This window comes from Centroberyx gerrardi, chromosome 11 (genome assembly GCF_048128805.1).
Source record: "Centroberyx gerrardi isolate f3 chromosome 11, fCenGer3.hap1.cur.20231027, whole genome shotgun sequence".
In the NCBI taxonomy this organism is placed as follows: Eukaryota; Metazoa; Chordata; class Actinopteri; order Beryciformes; family Berycidae; genus Centroberyx; species Centroberyx gerrardi.
The window spans coordinates 29,350,984-29,378,408 of NC_136007.1; the positions used below are offsets into that span (position 1 = coordinate 29,350,984).

At 41.1% G+C, this 27,425-nt stretch overlaps 1 protein-coding gene across 1 annotated transcript; it reads right to left on the bottom strand.

Moving 5' to 3' along the window:
- Positions 1-302: 302 nt before the first annotated feature.
- On the bottom strand, positions 303-27,160 carry tlcd3a (TLC domain containing 3A). The gene is made up of 5 exons (XM_071911345.2): positions 27,039-27,160; positions 14,903-14,989; positions 8,627-8,846; positions 4,523-4,618; positions 303-614 (listed from the first exon to the last, which is right to left on the bottom strand). The coding sequence occupies exons 1-5, from the start codon at positions 27,158-27,160 to the stop codon at positions 303-305; spliced, it is 837 nt and encodes a 278-aa protein (XP_071767446.1).
- Between the last annotated feature and the right edge of the window lie 265 nt (positions 27,161-27,425).

A 27,425-nucleotide genomic window follows, 5' to 3' on the forward strand; every position in this document is an offset into this window, starting at 1 on the left:
GTCCAGATCCACTAAATCCAAAAAAACACCCAAATCATCAAGCTTCATCACTAGCATTGGATTGGTATAGAGGGTCCACTCGGGCAGCAGATTTGCAGCAAAGGAAACGATAATGTGCTGGAAATGCTGGGGAGTCGTGGGACAGGAGCAGGCAGTCCTGGTGTACTACAGTAGTAACAATAGTAACAGTAGCAATACGGGGTTGGAAACGTGGTAAGTAAAAGTAGTGCCTTTGCAGAAGTAGTAGCATTAGTAGTCGAGTGCGTGACTCGAGCCAGCAATTGTAATCCACTGACTGGAAATCACTCGCCCTTGGCATTGTCCATGACGGTAGGAGATGTAGGAGACGTGTCCTCCCTACATCGGCTGCGTTGGTATAGGCGGAAGCCCTTGCGGCAAAGCAGGACGAACCAGTAGACCTGTGGAGCCAGGATGCACGAGTTGCCCAGGTTGGTGGACAGCGGCAGGTGGAAGGGCACGCTGTACAGCGGGATGCCGTAGTGGCGACCGTACACCCAGTACATGTAGGGGAAGAGGGCGATGCGGCACATGAAAAAGGTAAGCAGCACCATGCCGCCGTTGGCCTTGTGCAGCCACGAGTCCTGGAGGCTGAGCTGGTGGAGGAGGAGAAAAGAAAGAGAGGGAGGGATAGAGGGAGGATGTGGATGAAGAGAGAATCAGGGCATTTTAAAGGGCCGCTTTGTAAGCTCTAAGAACTGCTTTATTGACCGTCACAATGTCTACCCCAGTGGTTTCCAAAGAGCGGTCCGAAGACCACCAGAGGTCCTTGAAAGGCTCCCCAGGAAAAATATAATATACATATAGATTTCTGTCAATTTTCGTTTAATCTTGTTCTCAATTATAATGCTAAGAACTGTAAGTCAATGGTTCGGGTTAGACTCAAGTCAGAAGCCATTTCTAAAATCAAATCAGAACTCTTTGGGTATGCCATACCTTGCCGTGCCCGATTGACCCCAACGAGGAACATCTTACAAGAGTTTTTTATTGAAAGGTGCAGATTATCTGGTGTTGATATACAGAAACCCAATTGGAAACTGTGCATTGTTGGTAAAACTGCATCATATTGCTTATTATTGCAATGGTTCCCCATCTGAAGTCCAGGGACCACCAGGGGTCCTTGAGGGGATTCCAGTTTACAACACAATGAGAGAATGTCTATAGATGATGGCTTTAAAAGTAGGTTTCACTCTCTCAGTTGTTGTTAACCTCTCCACCCAGAGTAAAGATAGTTACATAATTCTGTACCAAGTCATATCTAGCAACAAAAATCGTATGGAATGGGTGCCTGTGGTTTAATACATATCTTTTTGCAGATCCTTGATGTGAAAAAGTGTTTGAGCCCCCGGTCTACATAACAAGCAATCATTCCAAATCAACACTGGTGTTAAGAGCAGTAACATTTCTCAGCTACGCCACTCTAGTGGACTGTGTTAGTGCTGATCTAGTCCAAAGGAGGGCAGTGTGATTGAAGACAGGGAAGAGCACTGGAGCTTTGCTTTGCTCTTTTTCCCCTGCTGAAGCCAGATGTCAGCAAAGAGCTTGAAGCCCACGGGCAGGCCACTGCTTTTACTGGTATACATACAGTATGTTTCTTCTGCACTTAGATTGTAGCGTTAATAAGACATGCAGTCTCTGACTATATAGCACGTTAGTGTTTCTCAAAGTGTAGGGTGGGACACCTATGGGTGGGGGCCGTGAAGGGATTAACTGCAGTGGGAGGATTGAGAGATAGGGAGAGAGAATAGGGCCATAGCTTCTTAGCCACATTCTACTGACGTATTTTTGAGTCTCGCATCTTAATTATTAATGCTACAGTGACAAGCTGCATCCCAAATGAAAAGGGAGATAGTAAGGTTTCTGAGGATGCAAGGCATTGCATACTACCTGAGCAGGAATTGCAAAAGGAAATGAATGAGGCCTTTTTTGTATCTTTAAAATGCACAAAGACATGACAAAGATATGGCTTTTTACCAGGAAAAACTATCATTTCGAGCCCTAAATCACCTAGGTGGCGGGACAATTTAGAGGAAAAGGGCACTAACTAATCACACCCATACATGATGAGGCATCAACTAACACCAGCACAAGGCAGTTTCTGTAAAAGGGGCGGGCACACTGATCCGTTGTGTCTGTATACGAAATTTCTAATTAATTTTCAATGAGAGGTCTCCGGACAGAAAGTTCAACTGACTTCTTTTGGACAGACGTATTTGTCACCATCTATATAACCAATTAGAACTAGAGGCATTCCTATTAGAGGCGTTCCTAGGTGTGTTTTGGGGAAAATGGCGGCAAACGCCGAGACCTTGGAGGAGGCTGTAATTAATGCAGTGTACACCATTCCGATGTTGTACGACTTATTATCAAAGGATTACATTGGTCATCTTAGTTATGTGATGAGAACATAGATACCAAAATCTTCCATGTGCCCGCAGTAGATTGTTCTGGTTCCACTGCTCCATGCTAACACTTTAGCATACACTGTGTTGACTGATACTAAGACATTAGCATTATCTCAAAAGTGAGAAAATGAGAACTTGTAGCAGCTCTAAATTTAACTGGTAAGCAATCTTAAATGATATTAAGTCTGGCAGTTTTGTGTAGGAGATTGATCAAATTTACAGGAAATATGACACAAATATAACACACTGTTTTGAACTAGCAGGGACTACTTTCCCTGTTTTCATAGGAATTGAAGGTGGTGAGTGATGGGAGACTGTGCACAGCTAAAAATCACTATGCAGCAGATGAATATGTGGTTGTTCACCTGAACACATCATCGCATTTGCCTCATCACACAACGCAACACAGTATAGCTACATCAGCTACACTGAGCTAATGATATTTCACTTCCATATTTCCATTGCAATTTTGAACATGAGATCCTGTCCAGAGCATACGTGCAACTATATCAACAGCAGAACCAGTGTCAACAGACATGGTGGACCCACTGAGTCTTTTTCCCTATTTTGCCTGTGATTCTACCTTTCTTCTGAAACGATATTACAGCAGCAACAGCTAGCGAACGCAATACTGATAGGTCTTTTCAGATAAGTAACAACTGGAGGAAACTATGGGAGCTGAGAAGGAAACAGGTATGTCACTATTTATGTTAATCTGTTGTTCCTGTTTAATGTTAGCTACATGTTTTATGCCAGCTTCATTAGAAACAACGGTAGTGAGGAAAACAAAGTAGACAGTAATTAGCCATTGTTATTTCTGAAGCAATATAAGCATGCCTATTGGAAAAGTGCACTTGCACAACATGGTAATCCACTGTAGGCCTATTGTGTTTCCATTCATGCATAATACCGGCGTTAATTTACCATTGCTGAACTCCTATACATAGATAATTTTCAGATTTACCAATTAACTATTGCCCACAGACTTTACACGTTTGTTGTGTTTGTTTAGCAGCTGAGTATGTAAAAATGGCGGTTGTTGACCCAGTGTGTTGCTCGTATGTCACTTGCGTGATGACAACAATCCTGCCAGCACCCTTTGAGAGCGGGCTGATACCAGATACATAAGGGTGCTGTATCATACGCTTTTACTGTGCCTCAACTGTACTGAACTGTGAACACAATATAATGGAAAAACCTACTGTACTGTGACAGCATGGGGTACAGTACGGCACACTAGTGCAGTGTTAAAATAGCGTATGCTAAAGTGTTAGCATGGAGCCTGCTATCTCTCAACATAGTGTAAGCTAAAGTGTTAGCATGGAGCCTACTATCTCTCAACATAGTGTATGCTAAAGTGTTAGCATGGAGCCTACTATCACTCAACATAGTGTATGCTAACACTTGTGGCACATGGATGTTTGTGGTGTCTGTATGTTCTCACCACTTAAAGGATATTTGTGGTTATTTTGAACTTGGGCCATATTTTGCTAGTTTTTGACATCATGACAATTGATTTTGTTCAAAATTTCATCACTTGTAGAGCTTGATGTAGCTTCAGTTCACCAGGAGTGCTGCTGTCCAATACACACATACAGGGCCAACGGTTGAACACAAAAAGCAAGTAAAACACCTTTCAACACAATAACACTCACACTGCAGTTACACATCTTTAAATAGCTGCGATTGAGCAATTATCGCAACATTTTTAGCTGTGATCAATAATCAAAAATCTAATGTAGGCATGTCTCATTGCAGTGTGAGTGTTATTGTGTGGAAAGGACATGCTTTAATCGCTTTTTGGGTTCAACCATTGGCCCTGTATATGTGTAAATTGACCAACAGGCTAATCTACCAAAAACTTGGTGAATCTGGTAGTAGTCATATGATTGGTGCGACAATACTTTTCTTTACTTTCATTACTTAATACATCCTCAAAACCTCTTATCAGGCTTTGAGAGAAACCAAACCTGTAAAAGAATTTTGAACCATGAAAATACATACAATATACATACAGATTTTTTTTCACTTAGTTTTAATTTGGCATTAGTAACAGGTAAGATTTCAAGTAAACAAATTTGTGCCATGTGCTTTCTCACCTGAATAAGTATCTTCCCTAGGGAGACGAAGGGCGTGCTGAGCTCTGTTAGAAACAAGCAGCCAATGAAGAAATCCCCCTGGTCCTTTCTGAAGAACTGAAACACAGATAGCAAGAACACACATGGAGTGAGCAAATAAACATAAGCATGGAAAAAAATACAGCTGACATTCAAGGGCAAACACCAGCAGTTCTGGAAAGGCCTCAAGGGAAGTATGCAAAGAGAGGCTTCCAAAGACCTGGGACTAGATTCGGGTTTGACCGTTGTGCGTTTTTGAAGGCCAATAGTGATACTGATATTTCTGGATTGAAGCTGCTGATAAGCCAATATTTTGTGTAGATAGTTATTATCTTGAAATTTGACCATGCGAAAAAGGATTCCTTGTTTCCCTCAGGGTGAGGGTGGAAAAGCCTCTGAAACAGAATTTAGATCATCATGGGACATTGAACCTCTCCATTGAAACCCAGACTAATGTGGATTAGCTGATCCTTATGGTAGAGTGAGGCAGGTTTCATTGCAGGTTCTACAGACTGACCTGAAGCTGCTGAGTAAAATCCTCCCACACTACACTGCATCATATTGGAAGTGGACGCCATTGATGGGTCAATACTTACTAAAAGGCCAATATCGGCCCATCAAATCAGCAAACCGATATATCTGTTTAACCCTAGATAAGATGATCCCACCGTTTTTATACAATGATACAACAATGGAGGCAAGGGCCTGACACCAATACAACTGTAAGATGGTACAAAGGGAGGGAGGGGAGGGGAGGGGCAGCAGAGAGAAGTGATGTCCTGTACCTAAGTCATGAACAAACCCTTCAAATATTGACCAGCAGCACAATGCTGTGTGGTGAAAGAGGCCATCCTAGATTAGGTGAGTCAGTCTAGATGGATAAAGAGTACTCCAGACAAAAGACAAGCACTGTCTGGCAGGCTGCTTTGTTGTGTGCTGATGGTGAATAAACCATGAGCGGCTCCAGACATGGCCTTGCCATCTGCCCATGGAAGGATGAATGAGACCACAGAGGGGAACTTTACACCACGCCTAACTAACTACCTGGCTACCTCATCCCACCCCCAGCTGCCATGTGTGTGTGTGTGTTACCTTTATACTATGTCTATGTGAGTTTCCCATGTCTAATTATGAAGTGCCGTATTGGATGTAATTCAAACTTTACCTTGCACATTCACAGATTTGACCTAGCTCTTAAATACATATATGAAATGCTTACACATTCAAATGTAATGAAATACTCTTACAAACACTACTGAAAAACGCATACACTATAGACGCTTTGCAACTGTGTCACCAATGTCCTACCAACCATGTCTGGCGCCATCGTGGAGGTCCAATGGAGAATTGGCTGTGTGCAAATAATGGATAAATATATATATATATAACAGGCTAGAGAAAGAGATAGCTGAGAAAGATTGTTGTGATGTGGGTGTAGATCCATTCAGTACTAATATAAGTAAAACTAAATAGTCTGATAAGGTAGATATGTTTCCAAATGTAGGTTATTATGACACAGTAAACTGTCTTGTCTTTAGCTCTCTAAAAACACTCTGACTTGTAGCTTGAGAAGAGTCAGCTCAGTTAACCTGATCGAAAACTTGGTTTTGGCTTTGATAATTAGCTAATAGCTAGCTAACTAGCTAGCAGGCTAATTTAGCAAAGCAACTGGTGTTAATGTTAACATGTGACTACTAGCCATTACTAACCCTAGCTTCTATTAGATATGTTAGCCAGTGTGCTAATCAGATGTGTTCACAAGACGGTTAGATGACCAGATACTATGGTTAGCTAGCTAACAACTGACACAAAATCAATCAGATGTATCAGTGATGAAATTATCAGTTCATAGTTAACATCAGCACAGAAATTAACCATGTCTGCTGAATTCTGTTGAGACGGCCAAGTAGTACATATAGAAATGCAATCAGCTCTTGTCATCTTTCATATCTTTCTGATATCAGTTCAAAACTTTTTCCAAAGCTGTTTTAATATGAATTTTACCGTGCCATAAAGTCATATAGTGAAAATGTTGTACTTGCACACACTTCACTGGCAGCACATCATGTAAGGGTTGGACTTTGCCACCCCCTGCACACCGCTGTCCGTCAAATACTTGCTGGGTAACTATACCAGATCATGTGTTACCTACGCAAGCCAGAGTGACACAAAGCTGATGAGCGAGGGAATGAGAGGAGAAAGAGAGGGAGGGGTGGGGAGAAGTTTAGGGAAGGAGAGGAGGATGACTGCAGCTGGAGCTGAATAATGCAAGGTAAGGTGATCTCATATCGCCATTGACTGCCAGGGCAAACAAAGGGCCGGGTTTCCATTGCACCTGGCCTGCTAACCGGGGATGCTATATGAAAAGGACGGTATGGTACATGCTTCTGTGAATGCATGGTTGCGTGTGGAAAGGAGACAATCCCTACCGGTTTTCACGATGTACAGGATAGATTGAGCATAAACAAGTTCTCTCACAGTCAAAGGGGTCAAAAAGGTGACAAAAATCCAAAGACGCTTTATAGCTAGGGAGAGTCTGGGGTGTTTGAAAGCCTATTCCTGGTGATTCTTTGTAGTTTTAATGAAAATATATCAAACACAATTTTTATAGGTCAAGTTAATGTCACTACAAAATCATTCTATGGGTAACTTTGGTTCAAAGGATGAACACTTGAAGGAAAAATTCACCCTAGGACACTTTAACACTGTTAAAGTGTCCTAGGGTGAAAGAACAGCTACTGGTGATGTACCTTGCATTCCTGGGTCCATTATTTTGTGTATTTTTCTTGTTCCTGTGCATGGATTTAATAGCAGAAAATGTTTCAGCTATCTAAAATATCAGGGGTGAACATCAGGTTTTGGTGCCAGTCCCTCAGAATCAAAGAGCAGAATCTTTTGTTGCGCTCTTCCTCGTTCGCCCTCACTTCCCAAACTGAATTGTATAGAGCTGTATTCAAATCTTTTCCGAGTTTTGATGCTTTCCAGTAGATTCAGATCTGTCCCTAGCTTGCATTTTAACTCTTGACCTTCCACTTCCACTGGTATCTCACCAGAAAGCAACCTGCACCTTCCATTCTTCCTTCCTATCCATTCTTATTGGCTCTGTCCCTGCGCAGACGCTTACAATTCATGGACATACAGGAAAACAATGCAGGGTCATTTGCTGCTAATTTCTCAAAGAAATGAATCAGCAGAATGACATTTTCATAATAAATACGAGTGATAGATTGCTTACTAGCTTACTGATCTTTTTATGTACTTGCCATTTCACTCCCTTGATGCTTGTACACTTGTTATTCCTTTGAAGTGATTGGACCGTACCATTTCCTCGCAGGAATCACTCAGTAAATCAGTAAAGTGGTTCACTGTGGGATTTTATCAAATAGCATACTGGCTAGTCAGTGTGGTCCACCTCTGATATGATGGAGGTTCCTCTCTGACCACAGCTAATCAATATGTTTTTATTATTATCGTTATATCATATGTATGAGCAGAGAAATCATTCCAGTGCGGTGTGGGAGGATTTGACTCAACAGTCCGTAAAACCTGCAATGAATCCTGCCTCACTCTTAAGGAGCTGCTAACCCACCTAAAAGACTTCCATCACTATGGCTTTCAGTGGAGAGTTTTAGTGTCCCATGATGGTCTAAATGCTGTTTCAGAAGCTTTTCCACCCTGACAAGAATGAAATTCTGGTGGAAACCCTCAATACTTTAATATTAATATTAATATAATAATATTAATTAATATAATAAACTAATATTTTTTGATTTTTTGTACATGAAAAGGGTCAAATTTAAAGATATTTAATACTAGCGCAAAATATCAGCTATCAGCAGCTTCAATCTAAAAATATTGTTACCGTAATAAGCCTTGAAAACTCATATCAGTCTAACCCTAATCATGCTGGCTCCTTAAGACTACCAGCCTTTCATGCAGTTTTCATTTTTATTATTGGTCTAAAATAGAGACAACATGACATCAGTTCTTCTGCCTCAATCTCTACCTTGCTGTTCTCATCACCCAACCCTCCCTCTCTCCGTTACTCATCCATCCACCCATCCTCCCCTCCCCTCCCTCCCTCACCAGTGTGACGGGCAGCAGGATGGTGAGAAGGGCGATGTGATGCAGCACCAGCAGAAACTCTCTGCGGACGAAGGAGTTCACGGTCCTCAGCGAATGCTGCTTGTACTCCTCGTGCCCTTTGACCTGGAAGCGGTAGTAGTGGCTGAGGTACATGGCGTAAATGTCATATGTCATGTAGGGCACGCCGTACCAGATGACAAAGTAGGTGGCCAGCCAGTGCCTGAGGAAGAAAAGAAGAGAAAATACAAAACACATGCCTTAATGCTGTACATTTTTGCTCAGATGTTTATCTAATTTACATAAGATAAGCAGGCCAAACGGTCCACCTCACAGCCAGAAATGAGTAAAGGCGCTGGTTTGATTTACATGTATTAAACGTGTTATGCTGTATTCACATTGTGGTGGGAGGTTACTCCAATCCCCTGCTTGGCTTCCTATTCGTTTACAGTGGGAATCATATTTAATAATTTATGCAAAATATAACCTATTCTGAAATGTAATGAAATACCAAAAATGAACAGTCCCACAATGCCATTTAACAGATTGTTTTTTTTATTTTATCAATACTTATCGAATGGTGAATGAATCAAAATCACTATGGCAACAAGAAGCAAGTTTGCTGTTGTGGTTGACTGACATCCAATGATGCCAGTTTAGCTTCTTTTATGGAATAATGTGAACGCAGCATTAGACTTAAAGGTTACCAACTAAATATCTACATTTATTAAATGCATACCTTAATCATTGGGAAATGGGATTACAAGTCAAATAATGCCTTACCGGCATTCTTTTTGCGTCCACACATACACACAAACAGATTGACAGACACACACACACACACACACACACACACACACACACACACACACACGTAAATGGTATGTCTTGCCTCTCCTTCATATAAACAAGCAAAGGCTGGCTTATATAAGTATAATAAAGAGCTTGGACGGCTGCGGCACTCTAATGAGCGCCGATTACTGTGATGGTTAATTATGTGGACAGAATGGAGTAAAGCTGCAGGGCAGAGCTGAGCTACTGACCTCTGACCTCTCACTGGGTTCTTTAGCTCTTAAGGTCAGTAGATGGAGATTAAAGCAATGAGGCACAGCAAACAGCTCAGGGTAGAATGGATGCTAAGCCAGTCTCTTTCGTACAGTAGGCCTATATTTTTTTGTATTGAGGGCAATGGAAAACAATGCAGAATTGGATTAGTAAAGATTGGAATATCGCTGAATAAAAGTTCCTTGAATAGGCGTTGCACACACACAAACACACACTACAAGCTTGCTGGCCCAGCCTTTGCCATCCAAATATACATACCAACACACACCATCAAGTATTCCCTCCCATACATCAACCTCTGGGCACTACTTTTCTACTAAATTGATCAGAGTACTGGGTCAGTTCATGATACCTTTAAACCTAGAGGAGCCTATAAGCAAGGCAGGAATGACATACAAACTTTCTTCTTGCTCCTTTGGATATAAAGCGTTGCATCTGTGTGCGAGTATACAGCATGTATCGTATTGTCATATCTGACTACATTTTGTGCTACAGTGTATTTCAGAACGTGTAGAGAGGTTGTATTTTTGCAGGATGTGTGAGTGTGTGTTATATTGTATCTTTAAAGGAATACACCAAGTTTAAGTTTTTGGTCAACTTGCCTATTAAGTGATAAGAATGTAGACACCAAAATCATCCATGTGTCCCTGGTGCATCGTTGGCTCCAGTGCTCCATGCTAACACTTTAGCGTACACTGTGTTGAGTGATAGTAGGCTCCATGCTAACACTTTAGCGTACACTGTGTTGAGTGATAGTAGGCTCCATGCTAACACTTTAGCGTACACTGTGTTGAGTGATAGTAGGCTACATGCTAACACTTTAGCGTACACTGTGTTGAGTGATAGTAGGCTACATGCTAACACTTTAGCATACACTGTGTTGAGTGATAGTAGGCCACTAACGTTATCTCAAAAGTGAGAAAATATGAACTTATAACAGCTCTTAAGCTAAATGGTAAGTAATCATAAATGATGTGCGGCTGGCACTTTTGTGTAGGTGAGAAAATTTACAAAGAATATAATAACATACTGTTTTGAATTAGCAGGGACTACTTTCTCTGTTTCCATAGGAAGTGTTTCCATAGAATACTTGGTTGATCACCTAAAACAGTTCCACAAATAAAACTGAATACATCAGTTAATGATATTTCATTTTTAAAAATTTGAAATCTACAGGCTATATAGTAAAAACCACTAACAACTTTTATTACCAAAACATCAGTCTTCTTACTTTGGAAAATGCTAGTGGCCTCCTATGACTCACATAGTGTATGCTAAAGTGTTATCATGGAGCACTGGAGCCATTGCTCTATCAGGGACACATGGATGATTTTTGTGTCTATGTTCTCATCATTTAACTACTAGGTTGACCAATGGAACAATCCCCCAAAAACCTGGTGTATTCCTTTGAAGGGCAAGTGAACGATTTAGATGCCTTGACCTGCTTGGAGGATTGTTACAGTGGCATGGGAGCAAAATGTGAGAGACTATATAATCTGATCTGGTCATCTGATCTGGCAATGTTGTGTCTTCACCAGCAGAGGATACAGCATTGGGGCTTTGAGGTTTTCTGCTTTTTCATTGAAAAATGATGCGAAAATCATTGCAGCTGAGGCGGCGGTGAGTGCTAAATGAAGTGATGGATTTGTGATGGAGTATTAGAGTATGCATGTGTTTGACTCCCAGGCATGTGTCTCATAAGCTGCTGGCCCTATGCAGGTCAAAGGAGAGCAGAACTGAGCAGCGCTGTGGGGGAATTAAGCCCTGGGGGTGGAGGGGTGGGGTGGTGGAGATTAGCAGCCTGATGATGATAGGCAACAAGCGAGGCAGAGACTGGGTTCGCCCAGGTCTGGCCACTGGCTCAGTAGGATTAATACACTAGCATTAGCTTAGCGTCACACTTGCCCAGATTGCATGGGGATGCTAATGCTATGCTAATGCTAGCAAGCTAACTTGCTGACAGGTGGCTGATCTGGAGGCAGGGATTGGATCAAAGCAGCTGGTGGACTACGGCCAGAGCTAGAGGACAGATGGGTGGACCGTCCTTGAGGGAAGGGACATGGGCGTCAACAGATGTGGCATGGGAATACTGATAGGTACAGAGTCCGTATAGAAAAAATAAAAAATTGTGGTAGCAAAGTGTTACTTTGTGTGCACAATATGCTTTCATACGTGTAGAATATATAAAACATGCACAACTTGCATAAAAAGCGTGCAAATGGATATAAAACGTGTGAATTGCAATAAGCCAGTGCGACCAAACCAACCTCTTTTCTGATGGTGTTGGAGCACTCTAAGGCTGCGACCACACCTAAAGTTTGTATCGCATCGCAGTCACTCTCTACAAAGAGGACTGAGACTCACATTTTCAGGCGTCTTGGTGCAATTATTTGGTGCCACCTGAGTTCCAATGGCATTGTTCTCACCTGGCCAAATGAACCCAACTAAAGGAGTAAATGCTCCAGAGTTCAAATAAATTGCCTCAAACATGCTTATGGGACCCCATACTGTTCTGAAAGATGGTCAATTCACTTAAATTGTCAACTGCCTCTCCCACTTTACCTCAGTAAGTGTCGGTAAACTCTTGCTGTATTACTGACAAAAAAGACATTTGCGATGCATTTAATTTAGCATTTTATTTCAGCAGGTTATCTGTTTGAAAGAAGCAATGCTTCAGTGCCTTTTGATCAAGATGCAAATCTGGGCCCCAGTATGAAAACCAGATAACATCATCTGATGTGCCTGCAACATCTAATCTGTTATTTGATCTCCGTTGTGTTACTGTGCATGAGGTTCTCAATGCTCTTTGTAAAATTAATGTAAAGAAATGTACTGGGGCAGATATGCTTGACCCTCACCTACTGCTGCACTCTACTCATGTAATAGCTGAGCCCTGGACACATATTTTTAATTTATCAATTTGTACTGGCATAGTACCTAAAGTGTGGAAAGCTGCTAACGTACTTCCACTGCATATAGGAGGTGAACATAGTCATTTAAATAATTATCGCCCAATTTCCAAACTGCCCTGCTTAGCTAAAATCCTAGAATCACTGATTAATTCACAGTTAAAAAAAATTCTAACTGATCAGTCCATACTAAGTCCCTTCCAATCTGGCTCCAGGCGTGGCCATATATAGCACTTTAACTGCAGCTTCCCTAGTAATAAATGACATTATAAATTCATTAGACAGGAAACATCATTGTGCTGCTCTCTTTATTGACCTCTCTAAAGCTTTTGATACTGTGGATCATACTGTACATTGCTTTTAAGATTGTTAGAGGTTGGTTTTGCTCGCTCCGCTTTCAGTTGTATCCAGAGTTACTTAAATGACAGGACCCAATGCATCGCTGTTGATGGAGTTCATTCTAACTCACTCAGTAGATATAAAGGAGTACCCCAAGGTTCAATTCTTGGCCCGATACTCTTTACTTTATACATAAATAATATTGGTATGAATCTGGGTAACTGTAAAATTCATCTTTATGAGGATGACACAATAACTTATACAAATGTGCCCAACGTTCATCAAGCTATTGCTGATTTACAGTCTGTTTTTAAGTCTATTCGGAAATCTTTTACTGTTTTTCTCATAATCTTAATACTACTGACTTGCACATTAGCACTTTAAAAGCTACACAAATTGAACCGTCTCATATTACAAATATCTAGATTGATGATAGTTTATCTTTTAATATTCATGTTGATCACCTGGTAAAAATGCAAGCAGTAAGCTTGGATTTTTATTTAGAAATAAGTCTTGTTTTACATTTGAAAGTAGAAAGAAGATTGTTAAGGTAATGCTCCTGCCTGTCCTGGACTATGGTGACACAATCTATATGCATGCTCCTGCTTCAGTTCTTCAATCATTAGATACAGTCTATCACTCTGCTCTTCGTTTCATCTCTTCGTGGGGCAGAAAAATGAATGGTGATATTAGCTCCATTTTATTCTGCTGTAGTAATCACAAATGAGACGCTTGCCCATCACAATTTCACAAGCTGTCCATCCAAATTGTATTATTGTCACTTTGTATTGACATCTTTAAATTGTTGTTTACATTCTAGCAAGCCAGTGCCACTGCTAGAAAGATTTGTGTCTCAGAAATAAACATAATTCTGCACAGTCATACTTGGTTGTCATTTAACTTTTATTTATTACATCGTATGGTGGTTGTATCAAACCGTGAACCCCATATCGCGTATTGAATCATATCGTGAGATAAGCAGATCGTCCCATCCCTAGTAGACTGGGATTCTCTCTCAGTTAGAAGAGATAAACGTTCTCTCATTTGTATCTATAAGGCTCTTGTCCAGAAAATACCATCTTCTTTGTTCGCTCATTCATGATCAATCTCAAAGTTACAACACACTTTCTGAGGATTGCTTAGTCTTGCACATTCCATGTCTCCACTAATCTAGGTAAGTCAGCTTTTAGCCATTTTGCACCTTACAAATGGAACAGTATTCAACGCACTCTTAAACTGCAGTCTCTTATTTCCCTTGGAGATTTTAATACTCCATACTACTTCATTGTGTAAGGAATATTCCTGTTTTAAATTTGTGTTGCACTGTTTGTTTTATTTTTGATATTGTATTATTGTATTGTATCCTGTCTTTGCTGCTATACAGGGAACACCTGTAAATGCTTGGCTCACAGTGTGTTTCATCCCTTAAAATAAACAAAACTAAAACTAAACTAAATCTAAATGCCAGCAATTATGGCAAGTGGGTCAAATCAGCTTGAAACTTGCTGAATAAGCTAAATCAAAAAAACAAAATGGAGCACATTTTATGAAATTGTGGGCACGTTAACTATTAACTCTGTAAGGAATAATGAAAATGAGGGTACAAATTAACCAAAATGAGGGAATTTATCAAAACGAGGCACAAGGTCTATCTTGTGCACATGCAATACCATGTCATGCCTTTGGTGTGGTAATGAGGAATGAGACGGGACAGAATTGTAAAGGCAGGCTGGAGAGGCTCTCACTGTCTAGTTAGCTATCTAAGAGAATTGGTATGCCGTACCTTGTACTTCTAAACCCAACATGTACCCAACCCTGAGGGTACGGCTTAGAAAGTGTCACGACCGTGAGGGAAAACCCAGAACATCTGAGGGGGTTCAGGTGAATGGGTGGAGGGGCGTATGAGTCACTAGCACTAACCGCTGGCTCAGGAAGGGGGTTAATAACATGTGAATGGCAGCCTAACCTGTCATTAATGACGTTACCCCGGCACGATGACACGACGATGACTCCTGCCGTGGTGGCCATGATCGCATGGATGGAGGACACCACCCTGAGAAAGACACAGAGACAGAGACATAGACTCAGAGTAAGTTCATGTAAATACATCTTTACTGAGCCAATACATTTATGAGTGGTGAATTATAAGCATTCGTTGATCACAACCAGTTCTGACTCTTCACCATTTTTGCCAGCTACTGTATCCTATAAAATTGAGGGGGAAAAAACATAAGCTGTGTCAGACTTTGTAAGTGTTAACCTGATCAAATTGCTATGTCCTACATAGTTTTAATGTAATTAAGAGATCAACATCATTTCATCATCATCAAGTTGTGGTTGTACTAGCATTGTGTATCAGATTCCTTGTATGATTCCTGGTATCTGTGGGTTTCAGCAATACCTCATATGAATTCTTGAGTCATATTGGGCTGATACCAGAGATGCTCACAAGTCACTTGATGCAAGTCGAAGTCAAGTCTCAAGTCTTTCGAGGACAAGTCTGAGTCAGCATAGTTACGTTGTATATGCATATATATATCTATATATGCATGGTTATTTGTACGTGACTTAAGTGCGTCTTGAGTGCAAGTTGCAAACTCAAGTGCCCGGCTGATACTGGTACATGCAGGAATAATTATCTATGAAAACAATGTAAAGACATTTAAACCTCCACAACAAGCTTAAATTCTCCACAAGGCAGTTGGAACCTCTTATACTTGTCTAGCCGCCTCTTTCATGACTGGTGTTAAATAAGACACTTGTTCCCGCCATTGTCTTGACTCAAACCACATTTGGTCTTGGTGTTGACTTCGACACAACTAAGAAATAACATGAGGAACCAGAATCCTGGTAGAAAAATGAATGGCGATATTAGCTCCATCTTATTCTGCTGTAGTAATCACAAATGAGACGGCCTGACCATCACAATTTCACAAGCTTTCCATCCAAATTATATTATTTGCACTTTGTAATGATTTTGTTAAATTGTTGTTTACATTCTAGCGAGCCAATGCCATTGCTAGGATTTGTGTCTCAGAAATAAACATAATTCTGTCATACTTTGTTGTCATTGAACTTTTATTTTATTACATCGTATCGTGGTTGTATCGAATTGTGAACCCCATATCGTGTATCATGTATTGTGTATCGTATCGTATCGTGAGATAAGCATATTGTCCCATCCCTACTGTATGGTATCTGATATTTAATAAAGGCCAAAAGCGGCCTGATATATCGGCAAACCACCATATTGTTATTTGATTTGTAGGCCTATTGTATGTGATTGACAGCTATAGAAGCAGGGTGGAACTAAAGCTCGGTCAGGTCTGAAAAGGGGTTCCTTCAGCTAAGTAATCATAGACCTTCAGGATCCTGGGATTAGCACTGCCTGGCCTCCACTTTGCTTGTCTATAAACAGACCTGTGACATAGGAGAACTTGGTAGGTCTCTATTTGAAGCGTCACTATATGAGGTGGCATACGGCACGACATAACATAAAAAACTTATTCATAGACCTCGCGCCTACCTTCAGAGTGTGTTGACAACAAAGTCGAGAATGTAGGCAGCACTGAGTAACACATTAAGTATCAGAGTTTGAATGTAGCCAGTCCTTCACGGCCCTGTGATGTTCGAAGACTGACTGTATTGAAAAACTCCATGGATGTTCAAAGGGAAGCAGATTTTTTTTTTCTAATGGCTCAACAATTTGGGTCACTCCTGAGTCCTGACCCATCTTAACATAGGTCAAATGCTTAAAATATGCATAGTGGCCCATTTTAACCAGAAGCTTGGATTATATCTCCATCTTGTTCAAACTATGAATGACTGGTTTTGGCCAGGCAAGCTCTCTCCCTGGCTGTGATCCAAGTTGGCAACGCTGTCAGTAAGCAGCTTTGAAATCAGAAAACATGTCATTCATTCCCCTTCACTAGCTGCAGCCGTAACGGTCAGTCACCCCTTTTATGCACCACTGAGTTTATGCCAGATTAAAAATAAGAGAAACTCGATAAATTCAATAAATTATTCTGTTGTTGAGAATGTTGCTTTTTTGGCAGATCTGAGTGCATTGGACCATGAACCTATTAAAATTGGCGCCTTTAAAATGGTAAAGAGGGAAAGATATTCAAACAATATAACGATGCTGTTGTCGTAGTGGATTTTATTCCCTCTTCCACTTCAGGTTCGAGGTTCGAGGAGCTGAACACAGAACAAATGAGACAAACTCGGACTCTTTTTCATTTGGCTTTATTCTACAGATAACAGAGTACATGATACAACTGATATGTGAAGGATCCGACAAAGAATTCTCATCTTCAGGTTCTTTTCTATCTTCTAACCCCCCTTCACACAATGCTTTACCTAATGTGGCTCTCTAGTCTGTCGGAATATGGTCAGTGCGTCAATCCAGCTATTGCTGACAGAAAGCACCTGCTGTTTTGTACCTCAAGGCCAAAACTAGGGGTCTTCCTCCCTAATTCCTGGATCATTCTGTCCTTGATATGAATGCTCTTCTGCGTGCAATATTGGATACAACCTCTCTTTCTGGCAATAACATTCCCATTATTCTCGCTTGTCTGTGAGAAACTTACTGGCATGAGCTGGTATCAAAGACTCTCTTCTTACTGTGCATAGTACATGTATGTGTGCTGTCTGATCAAAGGAATGTGCAAATATATATTTCTCTTTGATTATATTGATTAAGTATAGATTATGCATTGACTATGAAGATAACATAATTTCCTTCAACACTATCAGTGTTGCTGCATATCAGTAACTGGTCTCCCTAACATGCTGCACAGGGACTCGCTCACTCAGCTTTTTTGTTCTCTGAAAAATTAAAAGTCAGTGTTGTATAGCGGTTAGAGAGACAGTCCTGTAATTGAAAGGTCACAGTTTTGATCACTTCAACAGACAGTAGGTGTCTATCAATGGCTTTTGTCTTGTTGAAATGTCCTTGGCCTTACCTGCTCACTCACTGTAAATTGCTCTGGATGAGACTCAGCTCAATGTAACAGGCACTTGAGCTGCCTAATGTCCCATCATAATCACCATAGTATATTATTAAACATAACCAGTTATGCTAATGAGGTCATTAATTAAGCTAATTAATGCATTAATTAGCAAATATTTCTGAAGTTTATGAAGTTTCTATCATGTATCATTCTTGGGTTATTGTGTTCATAAGAATGTACACACAGACAGACAGACGTCACCATGATGACATACTGTCCTGCACCATGTACCACGGTGGTGGGACATAAAAATGCATACACTGTATGAATGTGCCTTTTTCATTATTGACCAAAGCATAAAAAGTGTACTGCAGCCACATCTATTCCAATTATCCAGTTTTATAATACACTCAGACCAAGCATGACCACTTTGCTTTGCGTTGCTTCGCTCTATCCAAAGTTGTCGCTTGTGGTCAGGTGTGTTCTGAGGCCAAGCATCTGAGTAAATTCTTGGTTTGTTTAACATTATGTATTTATGTAAATCTATCTTATATGTTATCATTTTCTTCATTTCATTTTGCCCAGATATAATCCATAATTATATGTCTGGAAAATCACCTTGAAAGTCACCTTGAAATTATGCTTTACTCTAGCAAGCTAGCTAGCTATGTGATTACAGCCATTTGGATGTGATGGGACAGCTAGGCTAGCAAGCTAGCATTACTTGTTTAGCCTACCAGAGCTACAGGAGTTAGCAGCTAAAACATCTGAGGCTACACAGCAGTCCAAGGGCGTAGAATTGGGTAGGGACGGTAGGGACGTGTCCCTACCAATATCAAGCGACTCTGAAATGTCCCTAGCAATTATTTTGATTTACAATAAACGCTGTTTTGTCCGTCAGAGTCTAGTCAATGTTAACAGATCGCGTTCTCTACTACGAGTCCCGCTGCATTGGTGTAGTGCATTGGAGTCCTGCGTCGGCATAGCAATGGACGCTGTAACGAAACTTTAGTATAATAACAGCTGTTTTAGAATGTCATTGCGTCACCTGGACCATTTTTGCAGCCCGGATAAAAATTGGCGTGACACCGCCTCCCTAACCCCCCAAAAAAATCGCTGATTGGCTTTGCCATTTCTTGCTAACGTATGAAATGCTGTGGGCTGTGTACAAGAAGAGCCAAAGCTCCGACTACCGGCGAGCATGCGAGTGAAGACTCCATCCTATTTTATATTAGTAACAGTTGTGTTTAGCCATTAAAGTTAGTTTATTTAAGTACCGCGTCGCGTGCGTCTGTGACGAGTGACGACCGTAAGTAGCCTACATGTCACAAGTGAGATTGAACAATGCTGCTGTGTGCCATGTCCATCAGGACACACTGGACAACACTGATGTAAAACAAATATGCCAACAGTTCATTTCTGTTAATGACAGGCGTAGGCATGTGTTTGGCTCCTTCAAATAGGAGCAAGGCAGTGGACACTCAGCTGTTTGTATGTAAGGTTTGGATATAGTTTACAATATCTTATTATTATTATTTATTTATTTTTTTTAAATGTAAATACATGTTTACAGATCATTGGTTTGAATAGGCAACAGTACAGTATCTGCCTTAAAACAAAATGTGCTCTTCAAAGTCCCATTCAGCTGGCAAATTTGAGTAAAGGATTCATTAATGTGCTTACACCCCTGTGTCTGTGTGTCTGTTAATGAGTGTGTTGGCTACCATAACTATCTATAAATTAAGGCTCTAGATGACATGAAATGGCGGTCAGAAGTCTATCATAAATGCAAAATGCCTCAGCTTCCAGTGGGGGTTACATCCCCTCCGGACCTCCCCCATGTGTGTCCCTACCAATGTCAAAATCAAACCTACTCCCTTGCAGCAGTCTATAGACAGTCTAAGACTGTCAGGACTGTAGGTCAGGACAGAGATAACTCATATCATCTTCCATTCAAACATCAAGTGCAGCTGTGAGGGAAGAGTTTGAGAACCGTTTTTTTGCCCGAATGTGATTGGTTATCGTGCCACAACCTGTGCTCATTTGCATAACATTAAACTTTTTCAACTTTGCTCATCATGGATAACTAGCTCATGTCGATTAAAAAAATAATAAATGTACACCTGTACTTAAAGCTGCAACAAGGGGAATTTTCTGACCACTAGATGGTGATAACCCTCAACACATTTGTAAATAACACACAGCAAAGCCACTGCACTGCAGAGGCCTACAAAGGACGAACACTGAAAAGCACTGCGCATAAATGCTAATAGCTAAGCTAACCGTACCTACAGAGAAGTCTTGCCGGTTAGCAGTCTCGCTTTGCTGAAGGTTACATGTCCCACAATGACAAGTGAAGAGGTAGGTAGCAAGTACTCACTTTATATCATGTCTCAATGAAATCTCCACATAGCACACAGTAGTTTCAGCATTGGTTATAAGGTCTGATATCGCTTATTGCAGGTTTAACACCTTTGAGCGGAGGGCTATTCTTTATTTTACCTCCAGATGCTCTGTATGAATCACATTTGCATAAATACCTTGTATTTTCCCTCTATAGGATTGCTCTCGCCTCACTTGTAACCACATTTCCAGAGACAGCAGGGATAACTGAATCATAGGATTTGAAGGTCTGGATTGAGGCAGGTTACACACCAAGAAAATAGAGTGTGTCAGAAATCAAATCATTTATTCATCTTTTCTGGGATTTTTGTAAATGATGCTCACTTTTCAAAGGCCAAGGACATGCTTGTAGCATTTCTTTCACTTTTAAAACGGTTATTGTGCAGCAAACGGAAAGACTGAGAAACAAAGGAGAGTGTGTGTTTGTGTGTTTGTGTGCAAGCGCGCGCGTACATACTGTATGTGTATGTGTGTGTCTGTGTCGTTTCCTGCTTGAACCTGTTGTCACCGCGCACCGATCTCCATGGGAATGCAGCCATGACACCGGCATCGGCAAGGCAACGGAGGCCACGTGACCAGCAACAAATAAAAAAAATTTAAGAAAAAGCTCAGGCCTGAGCTGGAAAAGACTAACTGGCCTCTCTCTCCTTCCCCCTAACCGATTCAACTACCCCCCCACACACACACACCTCCCCCTCATTTTACCCCCACGCCTCGCTGCCTCCTGGGGCTGTACGGTTGCATACTCGGTCACAAGACCCAGATTTTGTACAATCCATTCATTGTGTGTCCGCCAGTAACCCCCCCCCCACCCCACCCCCCCGCCCTGTTAAAGGTTGAAGGGGTGAGGTGTGAGTGGAGGGGAGAAGGGAAGAACGGCTTGCCGCCTTGTTCGCCAGTGTTGTCTTTTCTTTCCCGCTGTGTCGGAGCAGTGAATAACCTCGGCTTCTCTTTCACTAGAACGATGTCTTCCGACTGGCTGTTTCTTTCTTTCTGCATTTCTACGACCACTCACTCTCTCATGTTCTGTCACACTCACACGCAGACTCCTACACACGCACACACACACACACATGCTATGACACTCTGGAGTGGCGTTTTCTGCTCCTCCAGTTAATGGGCTATGTAATATAGAGTTGCACACAGCCCATTGGTGCTGCGGCAGCGCAAAGGGAAAAGTGACAGCAGAGACAAAAAGCTAACAGGGTAAAGTGCATTCGAGGCAAGCAGGCTCGCTCACTCCCTCTCTCTCTCTCTCTCTCTCTCTCTTTCTGTCACTCTCACTCTCAAACTCAAATGGATGCAGCTATACTACTAACTGCATGGTTCCATAACCGGTGATGTAGTGGTAAATATAAAGGTGGGTAAACTATGACCTTCAATCAGTGATCATCATAAGGCAAACAAGCACCAATATAAAGAAGAATCAATTAAAAACATTGTCTGCATATACCTTACATCAGTTTGATACTACTGATGTATTCTATGAATTTAAAGGAATACACCAAGTTTTTGATCAATTGTTTGGATGATAGATTGGATCCAGTGGATCCATGTTAACACTTTAGCATACACAATGTTGAGTGATAGTAGGCTCCATGCTAACCCTTTAGCATACACTATATTGAGTGATAGTAGGCTCCATGCTAACACTTTAGCATACACTGTGTTGAGTGATAGTAGGCTCCATGCTAACACTTTAGCATACACTGTGTTGAGTGATAGTAGGCTCCATGCTAACACTTTAGCATACACTGTGTTGAATGATAGTAGGCTCCATGCTAACACTTTAGCATACACTATGTTGAGTGATAGTAGGCTCCATGCTAACACTTTAGCATACACTGTGTTGAATGATAGTAGGCTCCATGCTAACACTTTAGCATACACTATATTGAGTGATAGTGGCTCCATGCTAACTCTTCAGCATAAACTAAGTTGAGTGGTAGCAGGCTCCATGCTAACACTTTAGCATGAGTGATAGTATGGCTCCATGCTAACACTTTAGCATTCAGTATGTTGAGTGATACGCCAAAGCCATTAGCATTATATCTAAAGAGAGAAAAATAAGAGACAAAAGGGAAATGAGAACTGGTCTCAGCAAAAAATGTGAGTCATTTTAAATGAACTGGTTTTTTTTTATAGGAGATTGGTCAAATTTACACAAAATATGATACAAAAACAACGTACTGTTTTGAACTATCAGGGACTACTTTCCCTGTTTCCATAGGAAATGAAGGTGGAGGGAGATGGGAGACTGTATGCAGCTAAAAATCACTGTGCAGTTAGTTTCAGTTAATTTAAAAAATAAACCTGGCTACATCAGCTATAAACATTGACTTAATATTTAAAAATTATGAATCTACAGGCCAGAAAAACACTAACAACCTTTTACGACTTAATGGTCAGTCTTCTTATTTTGGATAATGCTAGACCTACTATCACTCAACATAGTGTATGCTAAGTGTTAGCATGGAGCATCGGGACACATGGACCATTTTCATGTTCTGCGCTCTCATCACTAACTGCATAAGTTGACCAAGCTCCCAAAAACTCAGTGTATTCATTTAAGTCATAAGATTTATGTCACCCTAAAAAGCTGGATAAACTCTATTCTGAATATAAAAAGGAGGGCAAGCTTTACCCTCCGCTGCATCCCTATCCATAACCAAAGCTGACTTGATAACCAGCTATTTATTGCAACTAAAGGACAAAGTATTCAAAAGTAATCATTCATATGTGTGCTTAACAATGTGCCTATTGGCTGTAAATAGGCCAAGCCTGCAGTATTTTCAAATGAATAGCACCTCACACATAATGTGGATAGATGGCCTGAGCTCACCCACTCATCATCATCATCATCATCATCACTTTCCACTCAGTCAGCCATGATCACAATGGCCCACGTGTTGTAAAGCATCTATTTATCTATCTATCAGTTTTGACACCTCATCTTTTTGCCTACAGTGGACATTCAGCGTTAGAGCGCTACTGCTGGTGCCCTTGTGTTTTTGTGTTCCTACCCAGTGAATTTACTACTTGGAGGAGGTGAAGGTCTCAGCATCGTTCAGGTGGACACGTTCGCTAAATAGATGTGGTGATTACCTCCTTGAAGTTGCCCAGTGTGCAGGAAAAAAAAAGCCACATTCACTGGCATCAGCACAAAGTTCACAGTCATGGATATCACCTAACACAGTTTGGCACTTTGCGTGACGGATGGCTCAAGTTGGACTGGGAAAATTCATTCTTTGCTGCACAGACTCAGGGAGCATTTACTTATTATTGACTTCTTTTGGTATCTGATAAAATAGTGAGCAGAGTTCGAAATTAACTTTTCCAATGTTATTGTCTCACAAAGTTAGCGGCCACCACTGTGGCAGGTGACGCTTATTGATTTATCCACCAAAGACACATTTGAGGCGGGTGTTCATTTGAGACCCTGTACATGAGGAAACAACTATGTAGTGGAAATGCGGCAGCGCATGCAAAAGCCCAAAAAGCAGGTTAGGCCATATGTAAGTCCTTACCTAAAGGCTAAAGCTATTAAAGTAAAAAGGCATAACTGTGGCCATGAGACTCTTAAGCTGTGGTTGTGGAGTTGATTATAATAATCCCTCGCAAAGTCAACCGGTGTTCTTTAAACTAGGTCAAGATCGCGCCTTTAAGTGGTAATCTGTGAGATCCTTGTTTTTTTTTAAATTTATTTTGTATCCATCTTTGCTGCTAAGTGCTCATTTGCTTTGGTGTTTTGTATCGCTCATGCTAACTACCCAGTTCTTCTTCTATTTATTCCAAACAAACCGGAAAACACATCACTTCCTGTGTGCCACAAGATTTTTCCTAGCAAAGAGCTACCAGACACCGGGTGTTTAGAACAGCAAATAAAGCTTTCACGAACTGAATATAGGCTGAATCACTATTGTGTTTGATCAATTAGAAAGTAGCAAAACGGAAATTTATATATGAAAACGTTGCAGATTATTACTTTAAGGTACGTGCTGAACGTTGAACATTATGCTGCGTTCACGTCACATGGGAAGACGCGAAAGAACGGCGTGATGATATTGTGGCTACAACTTGGAAGTGTTCATGTGTTTAAATCATTTTTATTGCTGAATTCGAAATCAATCATAAACAAGACATTACTACTGTTATAGATATTACTTGCTTTTCATAAGTGGAGTTGATTGTATTCCTGTGAACATAACTGATAATTGTTATTTTTCTTATATTGGACTGCCAACATCGGTGGATTCGCTGCCATGTTTGCCGCTTGCGGTGACACACTTTCGCAATTCATGACGCCAAGTGGGAGATATCGCCAACACAAACTTCCCGCATTCTTCTTGTAATCACCACTAGGAGGCGGATGTGAACAGTTTTTCCCAGTCGGCAGCTCATATTTTCGCTAAATCCGACGTGACGTGAACGCAGCATTTATTTCACACGAGTTGGAGGCGGACAAAGAGAATGTGGGCCTTTGCTCTCTTCAGTGGCTTTGGTCACATTGAGCAAGTAACACAGTAACACATCAGATGATTTGGAGTTCAAGGACAAACAAATGCATTCTACATGTGTACTTATATTTTTTTGGGGAGGGAAATAACAGCATCTTGAGGTAGAGTATGATGTAATAAGGCATCCGAGTGGCATGACTGTGTTGCATCATTACAGGAAGAGCCTGTTTCATCAGCAGCTGCGGTGGAGATAACACCTATCACTTTACCCAAACATCACTGTTGCAAAAAGCACATGGTGGGTCATGGCCAGCAACCGCAGCATTGTCTTAGGGGCCTTCAAGTGCTGTCGGAAGAAATGTAAATACGAGTTGAACGACCCAACATGGTGGGAAATAGGACTGGGAAAAGTCAGGATTCTCTGTAAGACCCGAGTTGTTAAGATGTGACGGAGAGCATGTAAGCCATGTCACTAACTGATGATGTCATTTATGACTGTGTTATTGTTTGGCATCCCATGTGAATAACTAGCATTGTCATACGTTTCTACTTTACCTCTTTGTTTAACTTTTACTTGTCACGCGTTTGCGTTTAATAAATTAATTCAGACATCAATTACATGCCTGACTTGGATTTTCTCCTCATCATTCTGCCACTGCAGCACAAAGCAGCACCGTGCCAGCTTGATTCCTAAGTAAGGTAAAAACATCAGCCAGCAAAAACCTACTGTTGTTACGGGGCCCATTTTGTTATTTTTTTTTCCAACCAAAAGCACTTCGGTGCGTGACAAGTCGTATTTATGACTTTCGATCTCGGACGTAGGAGCTTACGAGGAGCACTGGAAGGCAACAAGATTTTAATGCAAAAAAAAAAAAAAAAGCAGCTGAGAAGGCCTTAATGAAATGTCATCAGTTTACGGTGCACATGAAAACTGTGATCGCTGAAACTGCTGATTACGTCCCATGACATGAGCTAAGCCTGGGAACTGTGTAGCGAAGGGCTGACAAGATATTCCAGGCCGGTTTTCACGGTGGCGAATGGGGGAATGTGACACGGCCCCCGAGGCGGGGACGCTTGTAAGAAATACATTTTCCATCAGATGAGCATTAGCGAATCAGTAGGACCGCGGTTAAGGCCGAGTGATCAGAAGTGGAGTTCAGTGCTTTTTCCAGTGCATAGCTAACTCAGCAGTCAGTCCTGACCAGAGCTCAGAGGAGGATTAGCAAGAGTGACAGCGTACAAATGAGCATTGAACTGAGCCCTGCACATGTGAGCAAGTCACACTGACCACTGCACACAACATAGATATTACATGATGCTATGTTGCAATCCAATGGTCATGGGTGATAATGTAGATGCCATGTTTTTGTTTTGTTTGTTCACTCAAAAAATGTGAATTCATAGTAATACATGGCTACAAATAGCAAGCTCAAGTTTGGAAATGACTGATTTGAGTTGGCCTCCAACAAAAAATGCCAGTTCCAATTTGGGCCAGTTAGAGTCCCCTAGTGGATACAGGGTTTTAATGATCTCAGACCGGGTCCCAGTAAGTACAGTACAAGTCCCAGGCTACTTCCTAAATGTCTAATGCCTGTCTCAATACAGATTTTGAAGATCCCATTCATCTTTTTGTCATCAAGCTCCAAAACAAAACATAATGTACATAATGTACATTGCAAGCTGCCCATCTAAAAGCATTGTTAATGGCATTAAGTGATCTGCATTTTCACCTCTGCACACAACAACAATAAATATTAATACTACCACTCATAATTCGGCCCTAATGAACAAGCACTATAACGTTCCTATAACATCTCAATGGGGACTCGTGTGTGCAGCACTGTAGTGAGTTTATATTGATGCTATGTTATGTTACTTTATGGTATTTGGTTTTTGTTTATGTCCTATAGTATCACTATAATATTTCTATAACGGTCCTACGATAGGGACTTATAAATTTGGTGTGATATTTATAAATGATCCTTGTAAAAATTGTTATAGGATTACTATAGCTCTTTTGCATAAGAATAGGATATCGAATTAATAATCAACCGAATCATAAAGCATTATCATTCATTATTAGTATTGCTATTATTATTACAGGATTAGGCCTAGTATGGCTGTAATAATAATAATAACGATAATAATAATAATGACAATAATAATATATAATGATAGACAAATCTTGACGCAAATCCAAACCACTAGAGGTAAAATTAGTTCACCCATCCGTTGATATGCCGTTATGTTGTCAAATTAAGAGCGTATATAGTGAATAATATCCGTTTACCTCTCGCTGACCAGAACCACGTCGGCATCGCTCCACTGTTTGAAAACGGACGGCAGGATTCTCCTGAAGGCGAAGAACAGACCGGGGAAAACTACGGCGCCGCAAGCCAAAACTTGCAACATCCTGCACTTTATATTTTCCAAACGAGCTGCCTGGCGACCTATCTGCTTTAATACACGCTGTCTGCTCCCCTCCGCTCTATTCGCCCGTTCACACACGGCGGTGAATCATTTTCGGGTGGCCTGGTATCAGCGTGCTTCGCTGGGGACAGTCCACCATCCAGACACCGCTGAGCCTCAGCAGCAGCACCACTGTCAAGCTTGACGCAGTACAACACATACGACTTCCGGTCACAACCTTCAAAATAAACCCGCTGGCCAGTCGGTC